Source organism: Chaetura pelagica, unplaced genomic scaffold (assembly GCF_000747805.2).
Source record: "Chaetura pelagica isolate M959 unplaced genomic scaffold, ChaPel_1.0 scaffold364, whole genome shotgun sequence".
Classification (NCBI taxonomy): Eukaryota; Metazoa; Chordata; class Aves; order Apodiformes; family Apodidae; genus Chaetura; species Chaetura pelagica.
Genome location: NW_009953089.1, coordinates 99,400 through 115,470, shown reverse-complemented (window position 1 = coordinate 115,470; position 16,071 = coordinate 99,400). Strand labels below are relative to the sequence as shown.

General features: G+C 58.7%; 2 protein-coding genes across 2 annotated transcripts in view; both read right to left on the bottom strand.

Moving 5' to 3' along the window:
- The window catches only part of USP19 (ubiquitin specific peptidase 19), a 15,875-nt gene extending 3,407 nt beyond the window's left edge, over positions 1-12,468 (bottom strand). The window contains exons 1-22 of the mRNA XM_009996998.1: positions 12,360-12,468; positions 10,537-10,593; positions 9,333-9,461; positions 8,674-8,807; positions 7,940-8,347; positions 7,159-7,426; positions 6,869-7,025; positions 6,692-6,763; positions 6,060-6,175; positions 5,217-5,431; positions 4,744-4,945; positions 4,526-4,659; positions 4,197-4,355; positions 4,001-4,111; positions 3,727-3,837; positions 3,479-3,580; positions 2,969-3,109; positions 2,674-2,792; positions 2,320-2,457; positions 1,862-2,229; positions 1,064-1,174; positions 311-527 (exon numbers count right to left, since the gene is read on the bottom strand). Of these exons, the coding sequence (XP_009995300.1) occupies positions 311-527; positions 1,064-1,174; positions 1,862-2,229; positions 2,320-2,457; positions 2,674-2,792; positions 2,969-3,109; positions 3,479-3,580; positions 3,727-3,837; positions 4,001-4,111; positions 4,197-4,355; positions 4,526-4,659; positions 4,744-4,945; positions 5,217-5,431; positions 6,060-6,175; positions 6,692-6,763; positions 6,869-7,025; positions 7,159-7,426; positions 7,940-8,347; positions 8,674-8,807; positions 9,333-9,461; positions 10,537-10,593; positions 12,360-12,468 (3,578 nt within the window). The remainder of the gene's footprint in view (positions 1-310; positions 528-1,063; positions 1,175-1,861; positions 2,230-2,319; positions 2,458-2,673; positions 2,793-2,968; positions 3,110-3,478; positions 3,581-3,726; positions 3,838-4,000; positions 4,112-4,196; positions 4,356-4,525; positions 4,660-4,743; positions 4,946-5,216; positions 5,432-6,059; positions 6,176-6,691; positions 6,764-6,868; positions 7,026-7,158; positions 7,427-7,939; positions 8,348-8,673; positions 8,808-9,332; positions 9,462-10,536; positions 10,594-12,359) is intronic.
- A 55-nt stretch (positions 12,469-12,523) lies between these two features.
- The window catches only part of LAMB2 (laminin, beta 2 (laminin S)), a 33,631-nt gene continuing 30,083 nt past the window's right edge, over positions 12,524-16,071 (bottom strand). Inside the window, exon 49 of the mRNA XM_009997022.1 lies at positions 12,524-12,604. Coding sequence (XP_009995324.1) covers positions 12,524-12,604 — 81 coding nt within the window. The remainder of the gene's footprint in view (positions 12,605-16,071) is intronic.

The window sequence follows — 16,071 nt, the reverse complement described above, 5'->3', positions numbered from 1 at the left end:
AAGAGCGTGCTTATTACCAGCGTGTGGAGGGCCTCAGGCCTCACAGCCCAGCCCTAAGGTGCCCCACGTGGGGCTGGCAGAGGGGGTGCAGGAGGTCTCAGCCCTCTCTGCCATGGGCAGGCCAGTACAGTGCTGTGGAGCGCTGGCATTGCTCCTGCTGGCTTATGGCCTCCCTCCCCAGCACACAGGCAGAGCCAGCCCCATGCTCCCGGCTGCCAACAGAAACAGTGTGCAGGCCCCAGGCAGCTCCTGGGAAACTCCCACTGCTGGCTGGGCCTGCGGGCTGAGCCCACCCTGTTCCCTTCCTCACCACGCTTCCTCCGGGGCCAGGACTTCGGGCTTAGTGAAGAGATTGAGGCACTGCTCCAGGGTGAAGTGCCCAGCCCGGGCTGCTTCACTGGCCGAGCCCGGGTCCTCCACGCACTCCAGCTCCTTGGACTCCACCAAAACATACTCCTTGAGGCGCTCATTGTTCTTCCACACCAGTGCAAGAGAACAGTCATCTGTCAGCTCCAGGGGAGTATCACCTGCAAAGGGGGACACATCTCACATTCCTGCCCCACCAGGCTGGGCCAGGCCACTCTGATGGGGCTAGGAGAAGTCTAATGCATCCTGGCCTGATACAGTGATCACACAGTGCTGTCAGGAAGGGACAAATGTCCCTTGGCTAGGTTCACCAACCCAGGGCAGCAGAGCCCCCCACGCAGCAGGGGCCAAGACTGGCACAGCCCCCTTGGCAGCACTTGCATAACTAGCTCTGGATGTGGGCATCCCATTCAGACAAGAGGTGACCCAGAGATCACTGACCCTCTGTGGATGTAGGAGATTGAAAGGAATTGGTCTATTTCCTGAGGAGAGCAGGAACATCATGCCCAATAAGAGCTTCCAGGCAGCAGCTCTGTGCAGCAGAGTGCTGCCTTCCTCTGTGCCAGATGCAGCTTCTGCTGTTACATCTGGGTTTACCTTGTGCCAGGCAGTCTCTGGGAGCCTGGCCAGGCAGATCCACCACCCTGGCAGAGGCCATGAGGGATGAAGGTGGCCCTATCTGGGGCTCTGGGCTCACCTTTATCTTCCAGCTTGTGCTCTCGGTTGGCACTGTCGATCTTGTTGATGTAGAACGGCGTGGCACGGGCACTCAGCGAGTCTGGAGTGTGCTGGTACCCAGGGATGGCAGCTGTGGACAAGCAGGGACAGATCTGTGGTGGCACTGCCTGCCTGCCCTGTGTAGAGGCCAAGAATTTGCAGTGCTCCTACCCCCACCTCACATGCTACGGCCTTGCAGGGACACAACCACGTGCCCCGTGTCCTTGACTATTTTTAGCAGGCGCCTGCCCCTGACAAGCCGTGCTCCTCTGCCTGCCTTGCCCCTTCACTGAACATTACTGCCATCCTGAGACGAGTGTCTGGAAACGTGACAGCCAGGCAGCCGAGCGCGAGAGGCTGCTCCCGTGCAGCTGAGTCAGAGCGAGGGAAACGCTGCGCGCAGCCCCGAGGGGCTCAGCCCGCGCCGAGCGCTGCCCTCCCACGGGACTCGCAGGCTTCTGCCAGCCCCTGCCTTCCCACCCCTCCCATGACACAATAACACTCCAGCCTCTTCCCTAGTCAGGTCTGTGCTCTGCCCCACGGGCTCTGCCAGGGCAAGGCAGAGCGTGGGCAGACAAGGCATTTCGGGCAGGGCAGCACTGACAAAACACAGCTCCCAGGGCCTCACGTACGTCCCCAGTGATCTCTGGACCAAGCTTACAAGGGGAATACAGATGCTGTGGTGGGAGGTCACTCCACGGATGGAGAATTGCTTGTTTTCTCTTGGGGCTGTCCAGAATTCTGGCACAGACATGGTTAGTGCCACAGCACCTCTTACCTTCTGGCTTGAGGGCTCTCTCATAGGACGGCTCTTTCTCACAACAGCTGTCGCCCTGCGACTCCATGTGCTCAGAGAAGCCTGAATCCAAGCTCAGCAGGGAACTTCTGGCTGCCAGGACCTTGCTCCGGACAGTGCCAGCATCCCCCAGCTCAGGGTGCAGCTCAGGCACAGCTGGTGAGAGTGGGGGCTCCTGCAGGAGAGTGGAAGGCCTGTTGTCCCCATCCCCCAGCTCAGGGACAGAGGTGGCTGCTGCACAGCTGCTCTTGGCCAAGGGCTCCAACTTGTCTGGGAGGAGAGGCTGCAGCTCCTGCTCTGGTGACATCCGGGCCAGCTGGAATGGAGGCTGGAACACACTGACTGAGTACCTGGACAAGGAGGTGGCAGTCAGAGCCAGGCAGGCAACAGGGCTGAGCTCAGCTCCGGAACAGAAGCACCTGCCTTCCCTAGATACTCACCTTGCATAGCCCTCCAGCAGCTGGGCCAGGCGAGCGTAGGTGAGGCGGGACTCGGGCACGCTGATGAGGAAGGGGAAACCGATGTTCTCTGGGCGGCATGAAGCCTTGTGGTCTGGCCAGTGTGTCTTCTGACATGCCCTGGAACACACACAGCCTGTGCTGAACCCAGTATCTGAGACCACCCTGGGCAGGAGCATGACAAGGCCAGAGGAGTAGGATGGGGATGAGGGGACTGCCAGGTGCTCCCTCCCATAAGCCAGGTTCATCCCACCTCCTCCCAGTGGGCTGAGCTCTCCCATCCAGCCTGACATGGCCAAAGACCCTCCCTCCCCGCCGGGCACCAAGACAACTCACACGTTGCAGTAACCGACTCGATAGCACCTCGTGCAGCGCTTGAGCTTGTCATCCTCTGACAGCTGCTTCTTCTGGCAGGCAGCACACTTGGCGACGGGGCCGCTGGGCACCTGCGGACGCTGCAGGAGAAAGGACCCGTTGGCAGGAAAGGACACCCAAGCAGGACCGTGCCGCCCTGGCAGGCATCTGTGCTCACTGCACCTAGTCAGTTGTGTGTAGCTCCCCCACTCCTGGTCAGCACCCCTGCAGGCTCAGACTCCCTGCACACCTCCCAGCAGTCCCAATATTCTCTTACCTGCTGGACCTGCAGCTCCACCACCCGCTCCTTGGCCAGCTCTGGGGACAGCACCTCGAAGCAGAGCAGCAAGTCCGTGGGAGAGACAGTGTCCAATGAGTGGGACGGCAGAAACATGCGGTGGAAGCGATTCTTGATCACCTGCCAGGAAAGCAGTGGAGTGGGGCTGTGTGAGGGCTGCCCCACACTCCCTCTCCTGAGAAAGCCACAAGCCCCCCAGCCCTCCCAGCTGTGGGGACAGCAGCACCGCCAGGATGCTGGGCTCAGCTCACCACCCTGCCAGGGGAGGATGGACACCCCTTGCCCCATTGTGGTGGTCTAGCCCTCCTGAGCAGGGCTCTGCCCAGCAGCACCTATGCAGGACACTGCCACCCACAGACAAAATCTGCTTCAGGGACATGCTGGATATGGGCAAGTGACTGCAGGTGGCCATTCCCGGCAGAACTGCAGGAGCTGGGGAACACACAAGAGCAGCCTGTGGGGCTTGTTCTCCAGGTTGAGCACTCTCACCTCTGCCAGGCGCAGGTTCTCTGGTTTCACACGCACACTGTGAGCCACTGAGTCAAAGACCTCCATGGCACTGGAGTTCTCCTTGCTGATACTCACGAGAAACTGCCATGAAGAAAGGGACACATCAGACACATCACACCAACACACGGGGGCCCTTGTCTAACACAAAGCTTAGCCTGTTAGCACGCAGCCAGCTGCCTGGGACACCTCCAGGAGCCAAGCAGCCCAGAGCAGATGGTGTCCTTTACCTTGATGGGTTTCTTGTGTGGTTCCTTTGCAAAGTAGTAGACAGTCAGCACCTTCTGCTTCTGTGGGAGGGGCACGGGGAGGTACAGGAAGGGGTCAAAGGTAATGGACACCTGCAAATGCAAGAGAAAACTCACTTGTGGGAAGTGTTTGTGGTTGAGATCAGTGGGGCAGAAGCCCCAGTGGACCTGAGATCCAGCCGTGGCCTGCACCCTCTGAGGGTCAGGAGCCTGCTGCAGAGCCAGGACAGGGACAGAGCCTCCAGGGCTGCCCTACCTTGGAACACACTGGGCACACCAGCTTGGATTTGTACTGGCCCTGGAAGAGGTCCACAATAAATGAGTCATTCCTCATCTTATGTCGCTGCCAGGCCTCCTCAGCTACCACCTGTGGGGAGACAGTGCTCAGCACTATGTCGAACGACCCAGGCCAGGGCTTCTCTCCCACTGGCTTTTAGGAGAGACATCCTCACCTCGTCAGGTCTCCCATCTGAGTCAACAGTTTCTGTGTAGGGCTTGTTCTGGATGCGGTTGAGGTCCTCATGCAGGCCATCAAGTAGGAAGGCCATGAACTCCTGAGCATCATGCTGGGCATAGCCAGTGAACTGGCTGGCCTTGCTGGCCACGATTGCCTGAGGGAAGCAGAGTAGTCAGAGCTGGCCAGCAGCACCACTGACTCCATGCACAGAACCTGGCTGTACCCACCCAGCTCTGACCGCACCAGCAGGGCAGCCAGGTGCCCACAGAGAGGTGCTGAGGACCCACAGCAGGTCCTGCACCACGCTGGTGCCTGAGTCCCTACCTTCAGTTTAGAGGGCTGGAAGGCATGGTGTGTGCCCTTCCACAGCGCTCGCAGCAGCATGGCAAAGCCGATGGCCAGGCGTCCCCCCGTCCCCAGAGGGTTGTTGTAGTTGATTTCTGACTCAAAGGACCGATCTGTAAGAGATATAAGAATAAGGGTGGCCACCAGCTGCACCATCCAAGTGGCTAGGCTGGGCTGGGCTCCTGGCCTGGGCTCACCATGGAAGTAGTCACGCAGTTCCCGGGTGTTGGAAAGGGACTGGATGACGCTGTTCATGAAGCAGGTGTTACCCAGGTTCACCAGCCCCGTGAAGCCAGGCAGGCACACCTTCTTCTTCTCATCCTCATCCTCATCGTCCTCTACACTCTCAGTGCTCACAGGGCTGTGTGTCATTGGTGGCACCATGCATGTTGGTTTGGGCTGCCAAAGCAAGAGATGGGTGTGAGGGTGCTTTGGTCTCTTTGGGAACACCAGGGGAACCCAAAAGACCAGGACACTCCTCTGATGTGGCTGGGCTGAAGCCATCTTACCACCTCCCAGCAGGACTGAGATAGACAGGCCAGCCACTGTCCCCAGTCCTGCCAGCCATGACCAGGGAGCCCTACCTCCTCCAGCAACAGTTTGCTAGTCCCCAGAGCAACACCAAGAAAGTGGGCCCCTTTTTTCTCCTGCCCAGGTCAAACCCACTCACCGAGGGGATGTGAGGCTCTTGCTTCACTGCCACATGCTCTGGGACTGTACGGGCTGCCACACCATCCAGACCTCCATCTTCCACACGTGGCTTCTCTTTGTCACTGGCTCGGGCCTCTTCCTTGCTGGACAGGGGGTGCTGGTTACTGCCCGGAGGATTCTTGTCCAGAGGGGTAGGGCCTGTAGGCATGGCAACCTTTGCACCACCCACTGCACCTTAAAAAGGGGGAAGGGTGGGCCTGTGGTTAGCAGCACCACGCAGTCCCCACAGTAGGGCTGAGCTGCTCGGTCCATGCTCACACACAGTCTCTCTCCTACCCCTCTCCCCCATGAGCAAGGGCAACAGTGGTGCCTTTCTCCCAAAGCTTGGCTCGCCTTCCCCTACACCCAACTCGGCCCCTTTTCTTCCCTACGACTCTGCCCCAGAGGATCCAGCACCATTCGGCTGCTGCTGGCTGTGAGAAGCACCCGTGCCCCACGGAGAGGCATGGGGCAGGCCTGTAGGCATGGCAACCTTTGCACCACCCACTGCACCTTAAAAAGGGGGAAGGGTGGGCCTGTGGTTAGCAGCACCACGCAGTCCCCACAGTAGGGCTGAGCTGCTCGGTCCATGCTCACACACAGTCTCTCTCCTACCCCTCTCCCCCATGAGCAAGGGCAACAGTGGTGCCTTTCTCCCAAAGCTTGGCTCGCCTTCCCCTACACCCAACTCGGCCCCTTTTCTTCCCTACGACTCTGCCCCAGAGGATCCAGCACCATTCGGCTGCTGCTGGCGGCGAGAAGCACCCGTGCCCCACGGAGAGGCATGGGGCAGGCAGGTAAGGCAAGAAGGTGGGGTGCAGACCTCGAGTGGCAGGAGCCTCCAGCCCCCCCCAGCGCTGGCTCTGGCGCTTCTTCAGGCAGACGTCGATGCGAGACACCGTGAAGTTGTATGTGCACTGGTCCGGCTCAATAAGGTTCCTGCAAGACATGGAGCAAGTCAGGGGTGCCCCAGACCTCCCAGCAGCCTCAGACATGCCAAAGACTCTGCAAGGCAGGGCCATGGCCTCCAGGCAGCACCAATTCTGAAGTGGGCCTGACAAAACAGCGTGGAAACTGTTGAGAGTGGCCACACTGAGCACAGAGAGGGCGCCATTCCTGGCAGATCCATTCCGCTTAGTCCCACATTCCCCCTCCCACTGGACATCCCACCCAAAGCACAGGCAGGCTGGCCTGGCTCTGTCCACAAGAGCTCCATAACAGGCTGGGGGGTAACTGTGGGCAAGGAGGCACTGGGATTTCCTCCCCTGCAAACCACCACATGGAGCTAAGGCAGCTAGGGGCTGGGGATGTTAGTGCAACATGGTCTGAGGGAGATCCTTAGGTGCAGAAATTAACATTCCCTGCACAGACCCACCACCTGGGACTGGCTCCTGCTCCAGCTCTGTACTCCTAGCTCCCTTAACCCTGGCATGGGCTGGAAGGATGGAGCCATACCTGAGCTTCACCTGCCACCGGAACACTGTGTGGGGCCCACAGCCAGGATGAAGGCGAAGGAAGTTTGTGTCACTGCAAAGAAATTGGGAGCAAGTGAGAAGAACTGAACAAACAAGTAGCCCAGCTACAGACAGGACCTCTGCAGCAGGCTGGCACCATCCTGAGGCATGCCTGTACCTTGTCTGGAACACCAGCGTGAAGTCTTGCTCCCGGAACAACACCTTGGACGTTTCCTTGTCGATCTCCTTCACATAGACATGCACTACCACCAGGTCGTTGCCCTTCTCATACGAGTCATTCTTGACAAAAGTCAGGCTCACAAAAGGCTCTGGCTCTAGGCAAGGAAAGCCATAGAGGGAAACGTTACCTTCCTCGCATGCCAAGACATTGCTGCAGGCCGACTCAGGAGAGGTCCTGAGCAGATGGACCTCCCCAAGCAGGCCAACCCCTGGGCTGGGGCCACTCACTATCAGCTGCTGCTTCCAGAGCCACGTCATCCTTGGACCAGTCCCTCTTCTCACTGTCTCTGCCCAAGGGAGGGGTAGCCACTGGGACAGCCTTAGAGCTCTCTCCCAGGACAGGCGTGCAGTCCCGGCCCCGCAAGGCCTCAGCAGGGCTGCCTGGCTGCAGGACTCTCTTCTCCACACAGGTGGCTACATGGTGGGGGAACACCTCTGTGGTAGCCGTGAGAGGTGGCATCTCCATGGGAACAGTCTCCTTGGCCAAAGCCACAGCCTGTCAAGACAGAAGGACACAGTGAAAAACAGGCACCGTCCCCCCTGATGTCTGCCTGCCCCAGCCAGGCAGGCACAGCCACACATCCCACACTCAGCCCAGTCCCATTAGCACCACAGAATCACAGAATTTTAGGGGTTGGAAGGGATCTCGAAAGATCATCTAGTCCAACTCCCCTGCCAGAGCAGGGTCACCTAGAGCACATCACACAGGAACGCATCCAGGTGGGTTTTGAATGTCTCCAGCGAAGGAGACTCCACAATCTCTCTGGGCAGCCTGTTCCAGTGCTCTGTCACTCTCACAGTAAAGAAGTTTTTTCTGATATTTACGCGATGTTTACTATGGCCCAGAGACTGCAGAGCCCTCATGTCACCCTCTCCTCCACCACAGACAGACCCATGCCAGCCCTCAGCACCACCCTCAGGACCTGGAGCCCATCTCATTGGCAGAGATGGGTCCCTGCACAGGGGCTGAGGGAGCAGGGGTGCCCCATTTAGCTGGGTCCTCAGGTACCTTCTCCAGCGGGGGTGTGAGGTCCACCAGGGCTGTGGCCACATCGACCTGGCTGGCTCTGCCGTTGCGGCGGCCGCCTGCCCTCCCGCTGTGCCCCTTGCTGGGCTCCACGCTCCCCGTGACTCTGGCATTCAGCTCCTCTTCAGTGTGAGCCCCTTTGAGGTACACTGCCCGCTTGGCACTGGGGCCACTCTGTGTCCCTGGGCTGGCTGGGCTTTTCCCTCCCAGGGCCTCGCTTCTTCCCGGGGCACGCTTGGGGTTGGAGGGCTCCTGCCGGGACCTCGGAGGCTCTGCACCTTCAGCCCTTGGCTCTTCGGGGGCCAGCTCTGCAGAAGCAGCCTTCTCCTTCCCATTCTCCCAGCACGTGGCCCCTTTGCCCAGTTCTTTGGATCCATCTTTCCTTCTCTTCTGTGAAAAGCAGAGCACCACAGTGGGAAGGTATCCAGACAGCAGCTTCTCTTTGTCAGCCTCTTTCCCTCACTACCCCCTTTCCCACAGTCCACCAGGTCTCTGCTCCAGAACCCAGAGGCTACGTTTAGGCAGGAACAGGAGTACAATCACAGCTCCCTCCCAGATAAGCAGCTGCCTCACTGCCCTCACCCAGCACATCGATGCAGGATGAGCTCCACATTGCTCTTTGGACAAGGGCAACTCAAGAGCAGGGAGTGAAACCCTCAGCCCAGCACCCCCAGGCTCCATAAGCTCCCCCAGAAGGCAGATCCTCTGCTCCTCACCAGAAGCGAAGACCAGGTATGGAGTGGGATCTTCTTCTGAAGCACCAGGTGTAGAAAGTTGCCCTTCTTGTACTGGATCTTGCTACAGGAGCCTTCAATCTCCTCGTAGAACTGACAGCTCCACTGGCGCCCGTCTGCAAGCAGAGGGGGACTGCACCTCAGGCAGGGCTCCAGGCAGCCCACACCCAGCCCACTGCCTGCTTCACCTGCCCCAAGAATCAAGGGAGCGCTCATCCAGAGCCAAGGAGGCTGCAGGCAGCCTGCCACCACAGCCCAGGAGACTTCAGGGTAATGCCAGCTTTCCTGGGTTTGCTTTGTACATCTGTCTGGCCCTCTTCCCAGAGGGAAGGCCTTGGACCTCCCTGCCCTCAGAGGCACCGTCACTTTTCCAAGGGATACCCAGGGCCGACTCAGTCATCCCTGCAACCAGAGGACAGAGACGCGCCAGTGGGCACTTGTTCACTTGGCGCTGAGGCCAGGTCCTGCCCTCCCCAGCTCTACACCCTTCTTCTTTTACACTGCTGCTGTGCCAGCTAACGGCAGGGCACTGCCTCTGAAGGGAAGATTTTATGCCTGCTTGGGTCAGCCCCATGTCCAGCCCGGAGCTGCACCAAGCTCCACTAGAAAAACATTTGCAGCAGTCTCTCCGCTCCCCATACCTGGTAGTTTGACCACGCAGTCCCTGTCACTGAAAGCAGCATCCACATCCTCTACCTTCAGAGCTCCACTGCCCAAGTTCAGCTTGACGATGATCTCGTCAGCATTCTGCTTCCAGTCCAGCAGCAGCTCTAGGAAGAGGGAGGGAAGTGTCACCCAACTGCTGGGGCATGAGCCTGTAGTGCCCACTCCTTGGCTGGGGAACGTGAACCTAAGCACACGCTTGGTTCAAGGAGGTCAATGCAGGGTACAGAGACCGTGGCATTTAAACAGGACACTGGCAACCTGCTCTCATCAGACAGGCCACAAACAAGAGCACATGTTGCATCAGGGCAGGTGAATCCCAGTGGGAACCAGAGAGATCAGAAAGGCGGCACTGCTCTTGGCTCTGTCACGCGCAGCAGTTGGGAAGAAGGGGTGGCACCTGCCGACTACGAAGCAATTGCTGCTTTCCCAGTGAACAGGCAAGCCACAGAATTACTCTGGGGGATTCAAGTGGACTCTGACCACAACCAGAAATTGCCACTTCCTCTTTGCATATGCAAACAAACAGCTCAGCTGCAATCACCGAAGCACTGCACTCCTCCAGGTGAGCTCTGCTAACGCAGCTCAAGGAGGGGCAGGGCCCAGCCAGGCCAGAATGCCACACCCACAGAGAAAACGGTGAAGCAGGTGCCTGCCAGGCTCCACCTCTGGCCCCACAAAGTCCTCAAGTCTTCAAGGCAAAAAGGTGGTTTCAATCACCTTAACTTCAAGCAGGTTCATTCCACCTTCTGTGGCACAAGAATGTCCTATTCTATCCTCAAAGAAGGTCTGAACCAACACAGAAACAGCCAACACCCACCAGGTGACATGGCTTGGGACCTTCCCAGCCCAGCATGGCTCTTTGCTTAGAAACGAGCAGGACAGATGCTGGCAGCAAAGTGTCTCAGGGCTGTGCTCAGTGGCATGGTGACACCCGAGCTGGCAGCAGCCTGCCATGTGCCCAGGGCCTCTTCCGTGCAGCCAGCCATTCCCAGGCACATGTGCTCTGCCTCAACCCTGGGAAGGCCACATCCCGCCTGGACAAACGCTGAGGCAAGGGAGCACTCAGGTTAGTTCTGCTCAACGCTGCAGCACAGGACAAGGACAAGGTGAGAGCTCCAGATTCCTCAGCAAGGACACTCCATGGCCATGCACTGACAGCCGGCACACACCTCGACTTACCCTCCTCAGAGTCTTTCTCCTGGGCAGTCTCAGCCTGCTCGAGCTCGGGGCGAGACACTGGTGGGCAGAGAAGCAGAGCACCGGCAGGTCTGTCATTCTGTCACCTCACAGCCTGGGCCAGCATGACAACATCTGACATTTCACACAACACCTCCTTCTCCCCTGCACCTCTGTCCAGGCCTTTCATCCTGCATGTGCTGCCCATTTCTGACCCCTGCTTCCTTATACCTCTCCCTCCTCTCAAGTCCTGCCTGCAGCACCACAGCAGGTCAGCCCCCAGGGCTGCTCTGGGCCACACCACCATATCCCAGTTTAGCCAGCACCACAGTGGGAGCAACACAACAATGGTGCTTTGAGGCACATCTCAGCATGGAGCTTGTGGTAGTAAGGTTGTGCCCCTGCTCAGCACACCAGGCCTTCAGCCTCCAGCCATAGAGAGGTGTCCTGCCTTGATCTGACAGGGAGAACCTGACATTTGGTTGTGCTCAAACCAATTCTGCTGTAATGAGAGAACCACGTGGCCCAGCTGCACTTTAACATTCACATTCCTGCACAAGCTGCCAATGTCCACAGCGAAAACCTCCATCCAGATCAGGCTGGGGAACCAAACCGACCTGACACCTAATCCCTGCTCCCTGCAAGATTACCTCCAACAGCCACAAGAGTCTTGGGGCCTGCTCCACCCCCACAGGGCGGTGAGCTCTGCCAGGCAAGGGGTCCAGAGCAACAGCACCTTGTCCTCGAGCAGAGCTGCAGTGGCACTATGAGTTGTGCTCTTCACCCCAGACCACCCAGAGGGCTGTCACTGCCTCTCTTGACCAGCTACAAACCAGGAGCACACCTCTGCTGACAAACACAGTCACTGGTGCAAAGGGGCTGGTAGGGCTGGCAGTGTGAGAAGCACTTGTCTACAACTTGCTGCAGCCCCTCGCCATCTTTGTGCAGAGGAGACAGAGGCAGCACAGCCACCCCACAGCCCCTGGGAGGGCAGGAGCCCCATGCCAGGCCTTGCCAGAGACACAGCTCACCTCCCAGCACGGAGAAGCCGCAGCGCTGCACTCTGCACCACGGGGTTTGCATGGGAGACTGTGGCAGCTGCTCCAGCACAGACCTCAGCCACTGCCTGTGTACCTTGGCCTATACAACAACCTGTGATTTTGAGGTGAGAGCAATCATACATTGTTTGAGGCACAGAAATCAAGCCATTTTCCAAGGCCTAAGGGCTGCTAGAAGAACCCTTGCCTGCATCCTGCCAACAAGCGCTCCTGCCCAGTACCAGAGCCTGCACCTGAAGCACCATTTTCATCATCAGATTCACAGCAGGTAGGGAAGGAATTACTCCACAACAACTACTCTGCTTGAGCCACACCTTGCCCTTACAAAGAGAAAGCACCAGCCCCACCCACAGGCCGGTGCTCAAGGGTCACTGCCTCTCAGCATCTGGCCTCTGCAAACCGATGGGGAAGCAGCACTGCCTCCAGCTGCAGGAGGCTTCATTCCCCACCCTTTCTGGATCAGGGCGGCTCAGTCTCTGCCAAAAGCAGAGACTAGTAACAACCCCCAAGGTCAACTCCAAGCTTAAGCTAACAGGGCCACAGGCCCGACCTTCCTCACATAACTGGGGCTAAGAAGTGCCTGAAGGAAGAAAGGTTACAGGTCCAGGGAGGACATGTGCTGAAGAGGATCCCACATCACACGGGTTACCATCAGCTGCAGGAAGCGATTAGTTAAATCTGCTTATCCTGCAGCAGATGGCTGCAAGACTCCCACCCCTGTGGGAAACCACAGGCCTGCTCGCTGCAGCCTTGCTGAGGGGCTCTCACCTTCCTTGCTCTCCTGGTTGGCTCGATCCTTCTGCTTCTTCTTGTTGGTGGCATCATCCAAGCCCCGAGACACTCTCCTCTGCCCAGGGGCATTGGTACTGCTGGACATTTTCAGCCGTTTGGAGGACACAAACGGCCCGCCGGGGTCGGTGATGGAGTCTGGGTCAGGGGTGCGACGTTTTCTTCCTGGCCCAGCTATCTTGGCGACTCTCTGTGGTCAAACTCTCCGGCAAGGAACTAGTGGCCTAAAGAGAGGAGAGAGTGATTGTGGCAAGAGGAGTGGGTAGAGAAGGCCCAACAGCATCAGAATCTGCTCTCTGCCCCAGCGCCAGGCCCTTCCAGGGCCAGTGCCCTCACGTGACCTTTGCTGCGGCGGTTGCGGAAAGCCCCACACCGCGCTCGGTGAGGAAACCTACCTCATCACAGCTGTCACAACACTTACTGCCAAAAGCATGGCCTTGTCAGAGCTCCCAAGATACACCCGGAGGTCTTCTGTATGTGGCACACATTAAAAACCTGGAAAGCAATTGTCATACTCATGGCTCCCACTACAGCAACCCTGGCCCAGAGCAGCCGCTGGCACTAACAACACCCAGAGGCAGAGCTGAGGGTGAGGACACGTGGAGGCCTCGATCTGCAAAATCGAGGCTCCGAGGTCAGCTGGGGCAGCTGGCCCCATGGCTGGGAGCAGCAGCTATTTCAGTCAAACAGTGCCTCATGTGAGAGGGTGGGATCAGCAGCCAGTAACGCCCTAAGAAGGAAGAAAGGGCAGAAGCAGGAGCAGGCCCAGGACAGTCTCCCGTGACAGATGAGAGCGGTCCCTGGCAAGAGGAGAGTTCCTCCTGCTCCACCCACCAGAGGGGATGACTGCACCTTGTATATTCATCTCCCGCTGGTTTACAGACAGCACCAGCAGGGCCTGGCCTGGAAATAGGACACCTATGCTCTGTGCCCCTGCCCCCTCTGACATGCTCTCCCAGGCAGACCCAGCTCCCCTATGGGGTTTGGGAGCTGCTGGCCCGAGAGCTGGTCTCAGTTTCACTCTCCAGTGAAACTTTGCCCTCGGGTGTTCATGGCCTCAATAGCAGAGAGCTGGATCAAACTGCTGAAAATGGTCCCACTCGAGGTGCCTCAGTGGAGGCAGTGAGAGCAGAGAGCTGGGAAAGCTTCCTCCCTTCCTGCACACCCTGACCCTAGTAGTGCTCGCCTGGCTGCAGGGCTTTGCTGCAGGAGAGCAGCCCCTGCCACAGGCACCCTGCCCACCCCCAGGTGCCAGCAGCAGCAGCAGCTGGTGCACCGATTCACACCTCATCCCTCACCCAGCTCCCATCTGAGGATGCAGAGCTGAGCCCCACAGTGTCTTGGCCTAGCACAGCTCCACTGAGCACAGACCCCACAGCTTCTACAGGTCTGCTCAGGCTCAGCCAGGGCAGCAAGCAGCTGCAAGGGAAGTGCTCAGCCAGAAGGAACAGGCTGGCAGCTCTGCACTGCCTGCTCCAGGTCCCAAGATGTTCATCTTTCTAGAAATGCTTGGGGCAATAAGTAGCCACAAAGGTGAAGTCACAGCCACAAACTGCAAGGGCCCGCAGAGAGAAAAGCAGTCCTGCCTGTCCTCAGCTCTGGCAAAGCCAGCCCCCCCGCAGGCGAGCCCTTCCTCCTCAGGTCACCCCGCCCTCGAGCCGAGCCAGAAGCTCCAGCGCCCAGTCCAGCCCAGCAGCCAGGCACAGGCAACTCCCACACCCGTGGTGGAGGGGCCCGAAACGATGTGGAAACAGGAACACTGAGCAGGGCCCAGCACCAGCCCCGGAGAGCTTGGAGGAATGTGGGAGGACAGCAGTGACACCTCTGAGCTGCTGCACATGCTGGGTCTCCCAGGACACAGCAGCAGCACCTCCAGCTGCAGAGCGAATGGGAAGGGCCTCTGGCAGTGGCAAACAAGGCCACGGTTCCCAAGGCCAAGGCTGTGCTGCTGCCAGCCACACACCACTGCTCAGCTCCAGGCCCCACCAACACCAAAACAGCATGGCTACAGGCACCCCTCGGCACTGTGAAAGTTTAACCTGGGTTTGCCAATGCAGGAAAGTGGGTTTTCCTGAATTTCTTTTACCTATAAGGTGAGAAACCCGCAAGGAGTGGGAAACAAGAAGCAGCAACTGCTCTGTGTAGGGCAAGGTGGTGTTAACCACCTCCAGAGTGGTGGCACAGGGTAACTGTGGGGCAGGGTTGGCAGCAAGCTCCAAGAGGGGTCCTGGAGGCTGAAAAAGGATTGTTATCCTTCCAAGCAGGGGTGAGGGAGAGAGGCAGGGCCACGTGTCTGCTTGTCACTCCCCTGGGAGAAGGCTGCTGCTGCACGCCTCACCGAGGGCTCAGCTCCCTCAGGCACCCTGCAGACAGTTATTTCTAACGGCAGGCAGGCAGCAGGGCTGGGGCACTGCCTGACTCCAGCTGCCAGGCTGATGCCCCCCCAGGCCGCCGCAGGCACCGCGGGGTTTGGGAGAAGTGCAAACAAAGCACAGGTGATTCCCATTCATCTCTTCTAACCCCTCCAGACTTTCTGCTTCTCTGCCATCAGGAAATGTGCAGCCAGCCCCCAGGGGTGCTGGGGCACAGGGCTTTTTGACCCCATGAAGGTAGGAGCTGCTGAGGTGGGAGACGGTGAAAGGCAGGCTTGGCTGGATGCCAGGTGTGCGCCTTCAAGAAGCACCCGAGGGGCTTGTACAAAAGCCTTTACTCAATTCTCCTCCAATTTGAGAGAAAGCCTGGCCATGGTGCTGAGAGAGGAGGTGCCTCCTTGTCCTCTGCTCTCCCAGCCTTTGTGCTGGTGTGAGCACCCACGTGGCTGCAACACAGACCAGACCAAAACACCCGCCAGAGCGAAGTTGCTTCTGCCAAGCTGGTCTTACCCAAGAGCAGCTCCCCAGCCCAGCTCATGCTGGGGCTGCACAAACACTTTCACTAGCCAGAGGAAAAGGAGAATGTAGGAATAGGAAGGAGAAGCCAGGGAGAAGGGCCACCCCTTCCCACTGCAAGGGCCAGACAGGGCTAGTGTAAATGCTGAGGGAGTAACAGCAGAAGATGCACAACAAGACACAATTAGCTCTCCATGTTTGGGGCACATTCAGCACTTGGCAGGAAGAGGGTCCTGCCTGCAGCAACCCCCACCCAGCACCCCTAGGCCTTTCCTGGGACAGCTGTGGAGGCTGACCAAAAGCTTCCTCCTCCCACAGCCTTTTGGCTGCTCCAGATCCCAAATACAGACACTTCTCAGGCACACAAGTACTTCTGTCACCTTCTGCTCCTCGTCCCCTCGAAGGATCAGAATCCTCCACACTCAAGCTCATCCCTTACTTCAGTTTCTCAGCATGCCTGACACACAGCCTGCTCCAGGACCAGCACAGAGCTGCTCAGGGCAGGTGCCCAGCACTGCCACATGTCACATTTCCAACCCTTGTGGAAATCACTGTGTCCCCAAAGCACCATGACAGCAGCTGTGCTGCACTGGGAGCCCAGCGGGCCCAGCTCCCCGCAGTCTCCGGGGAAGATGACTTGAGCAGGCAGCGGGCTGCAGGCCTCTCCCGCGCTGCTGCCCGGCCCCGGGCGTTCGGCAAGGGGAGAGGGATGAGGAACGGCGCTTCTGCCCAGCCAAGGGCTCCGACGGGGCGACCCCGCGATGGCGCCGGGCAGGCAGAGCACCGACCGCAGGCAGCGGCCC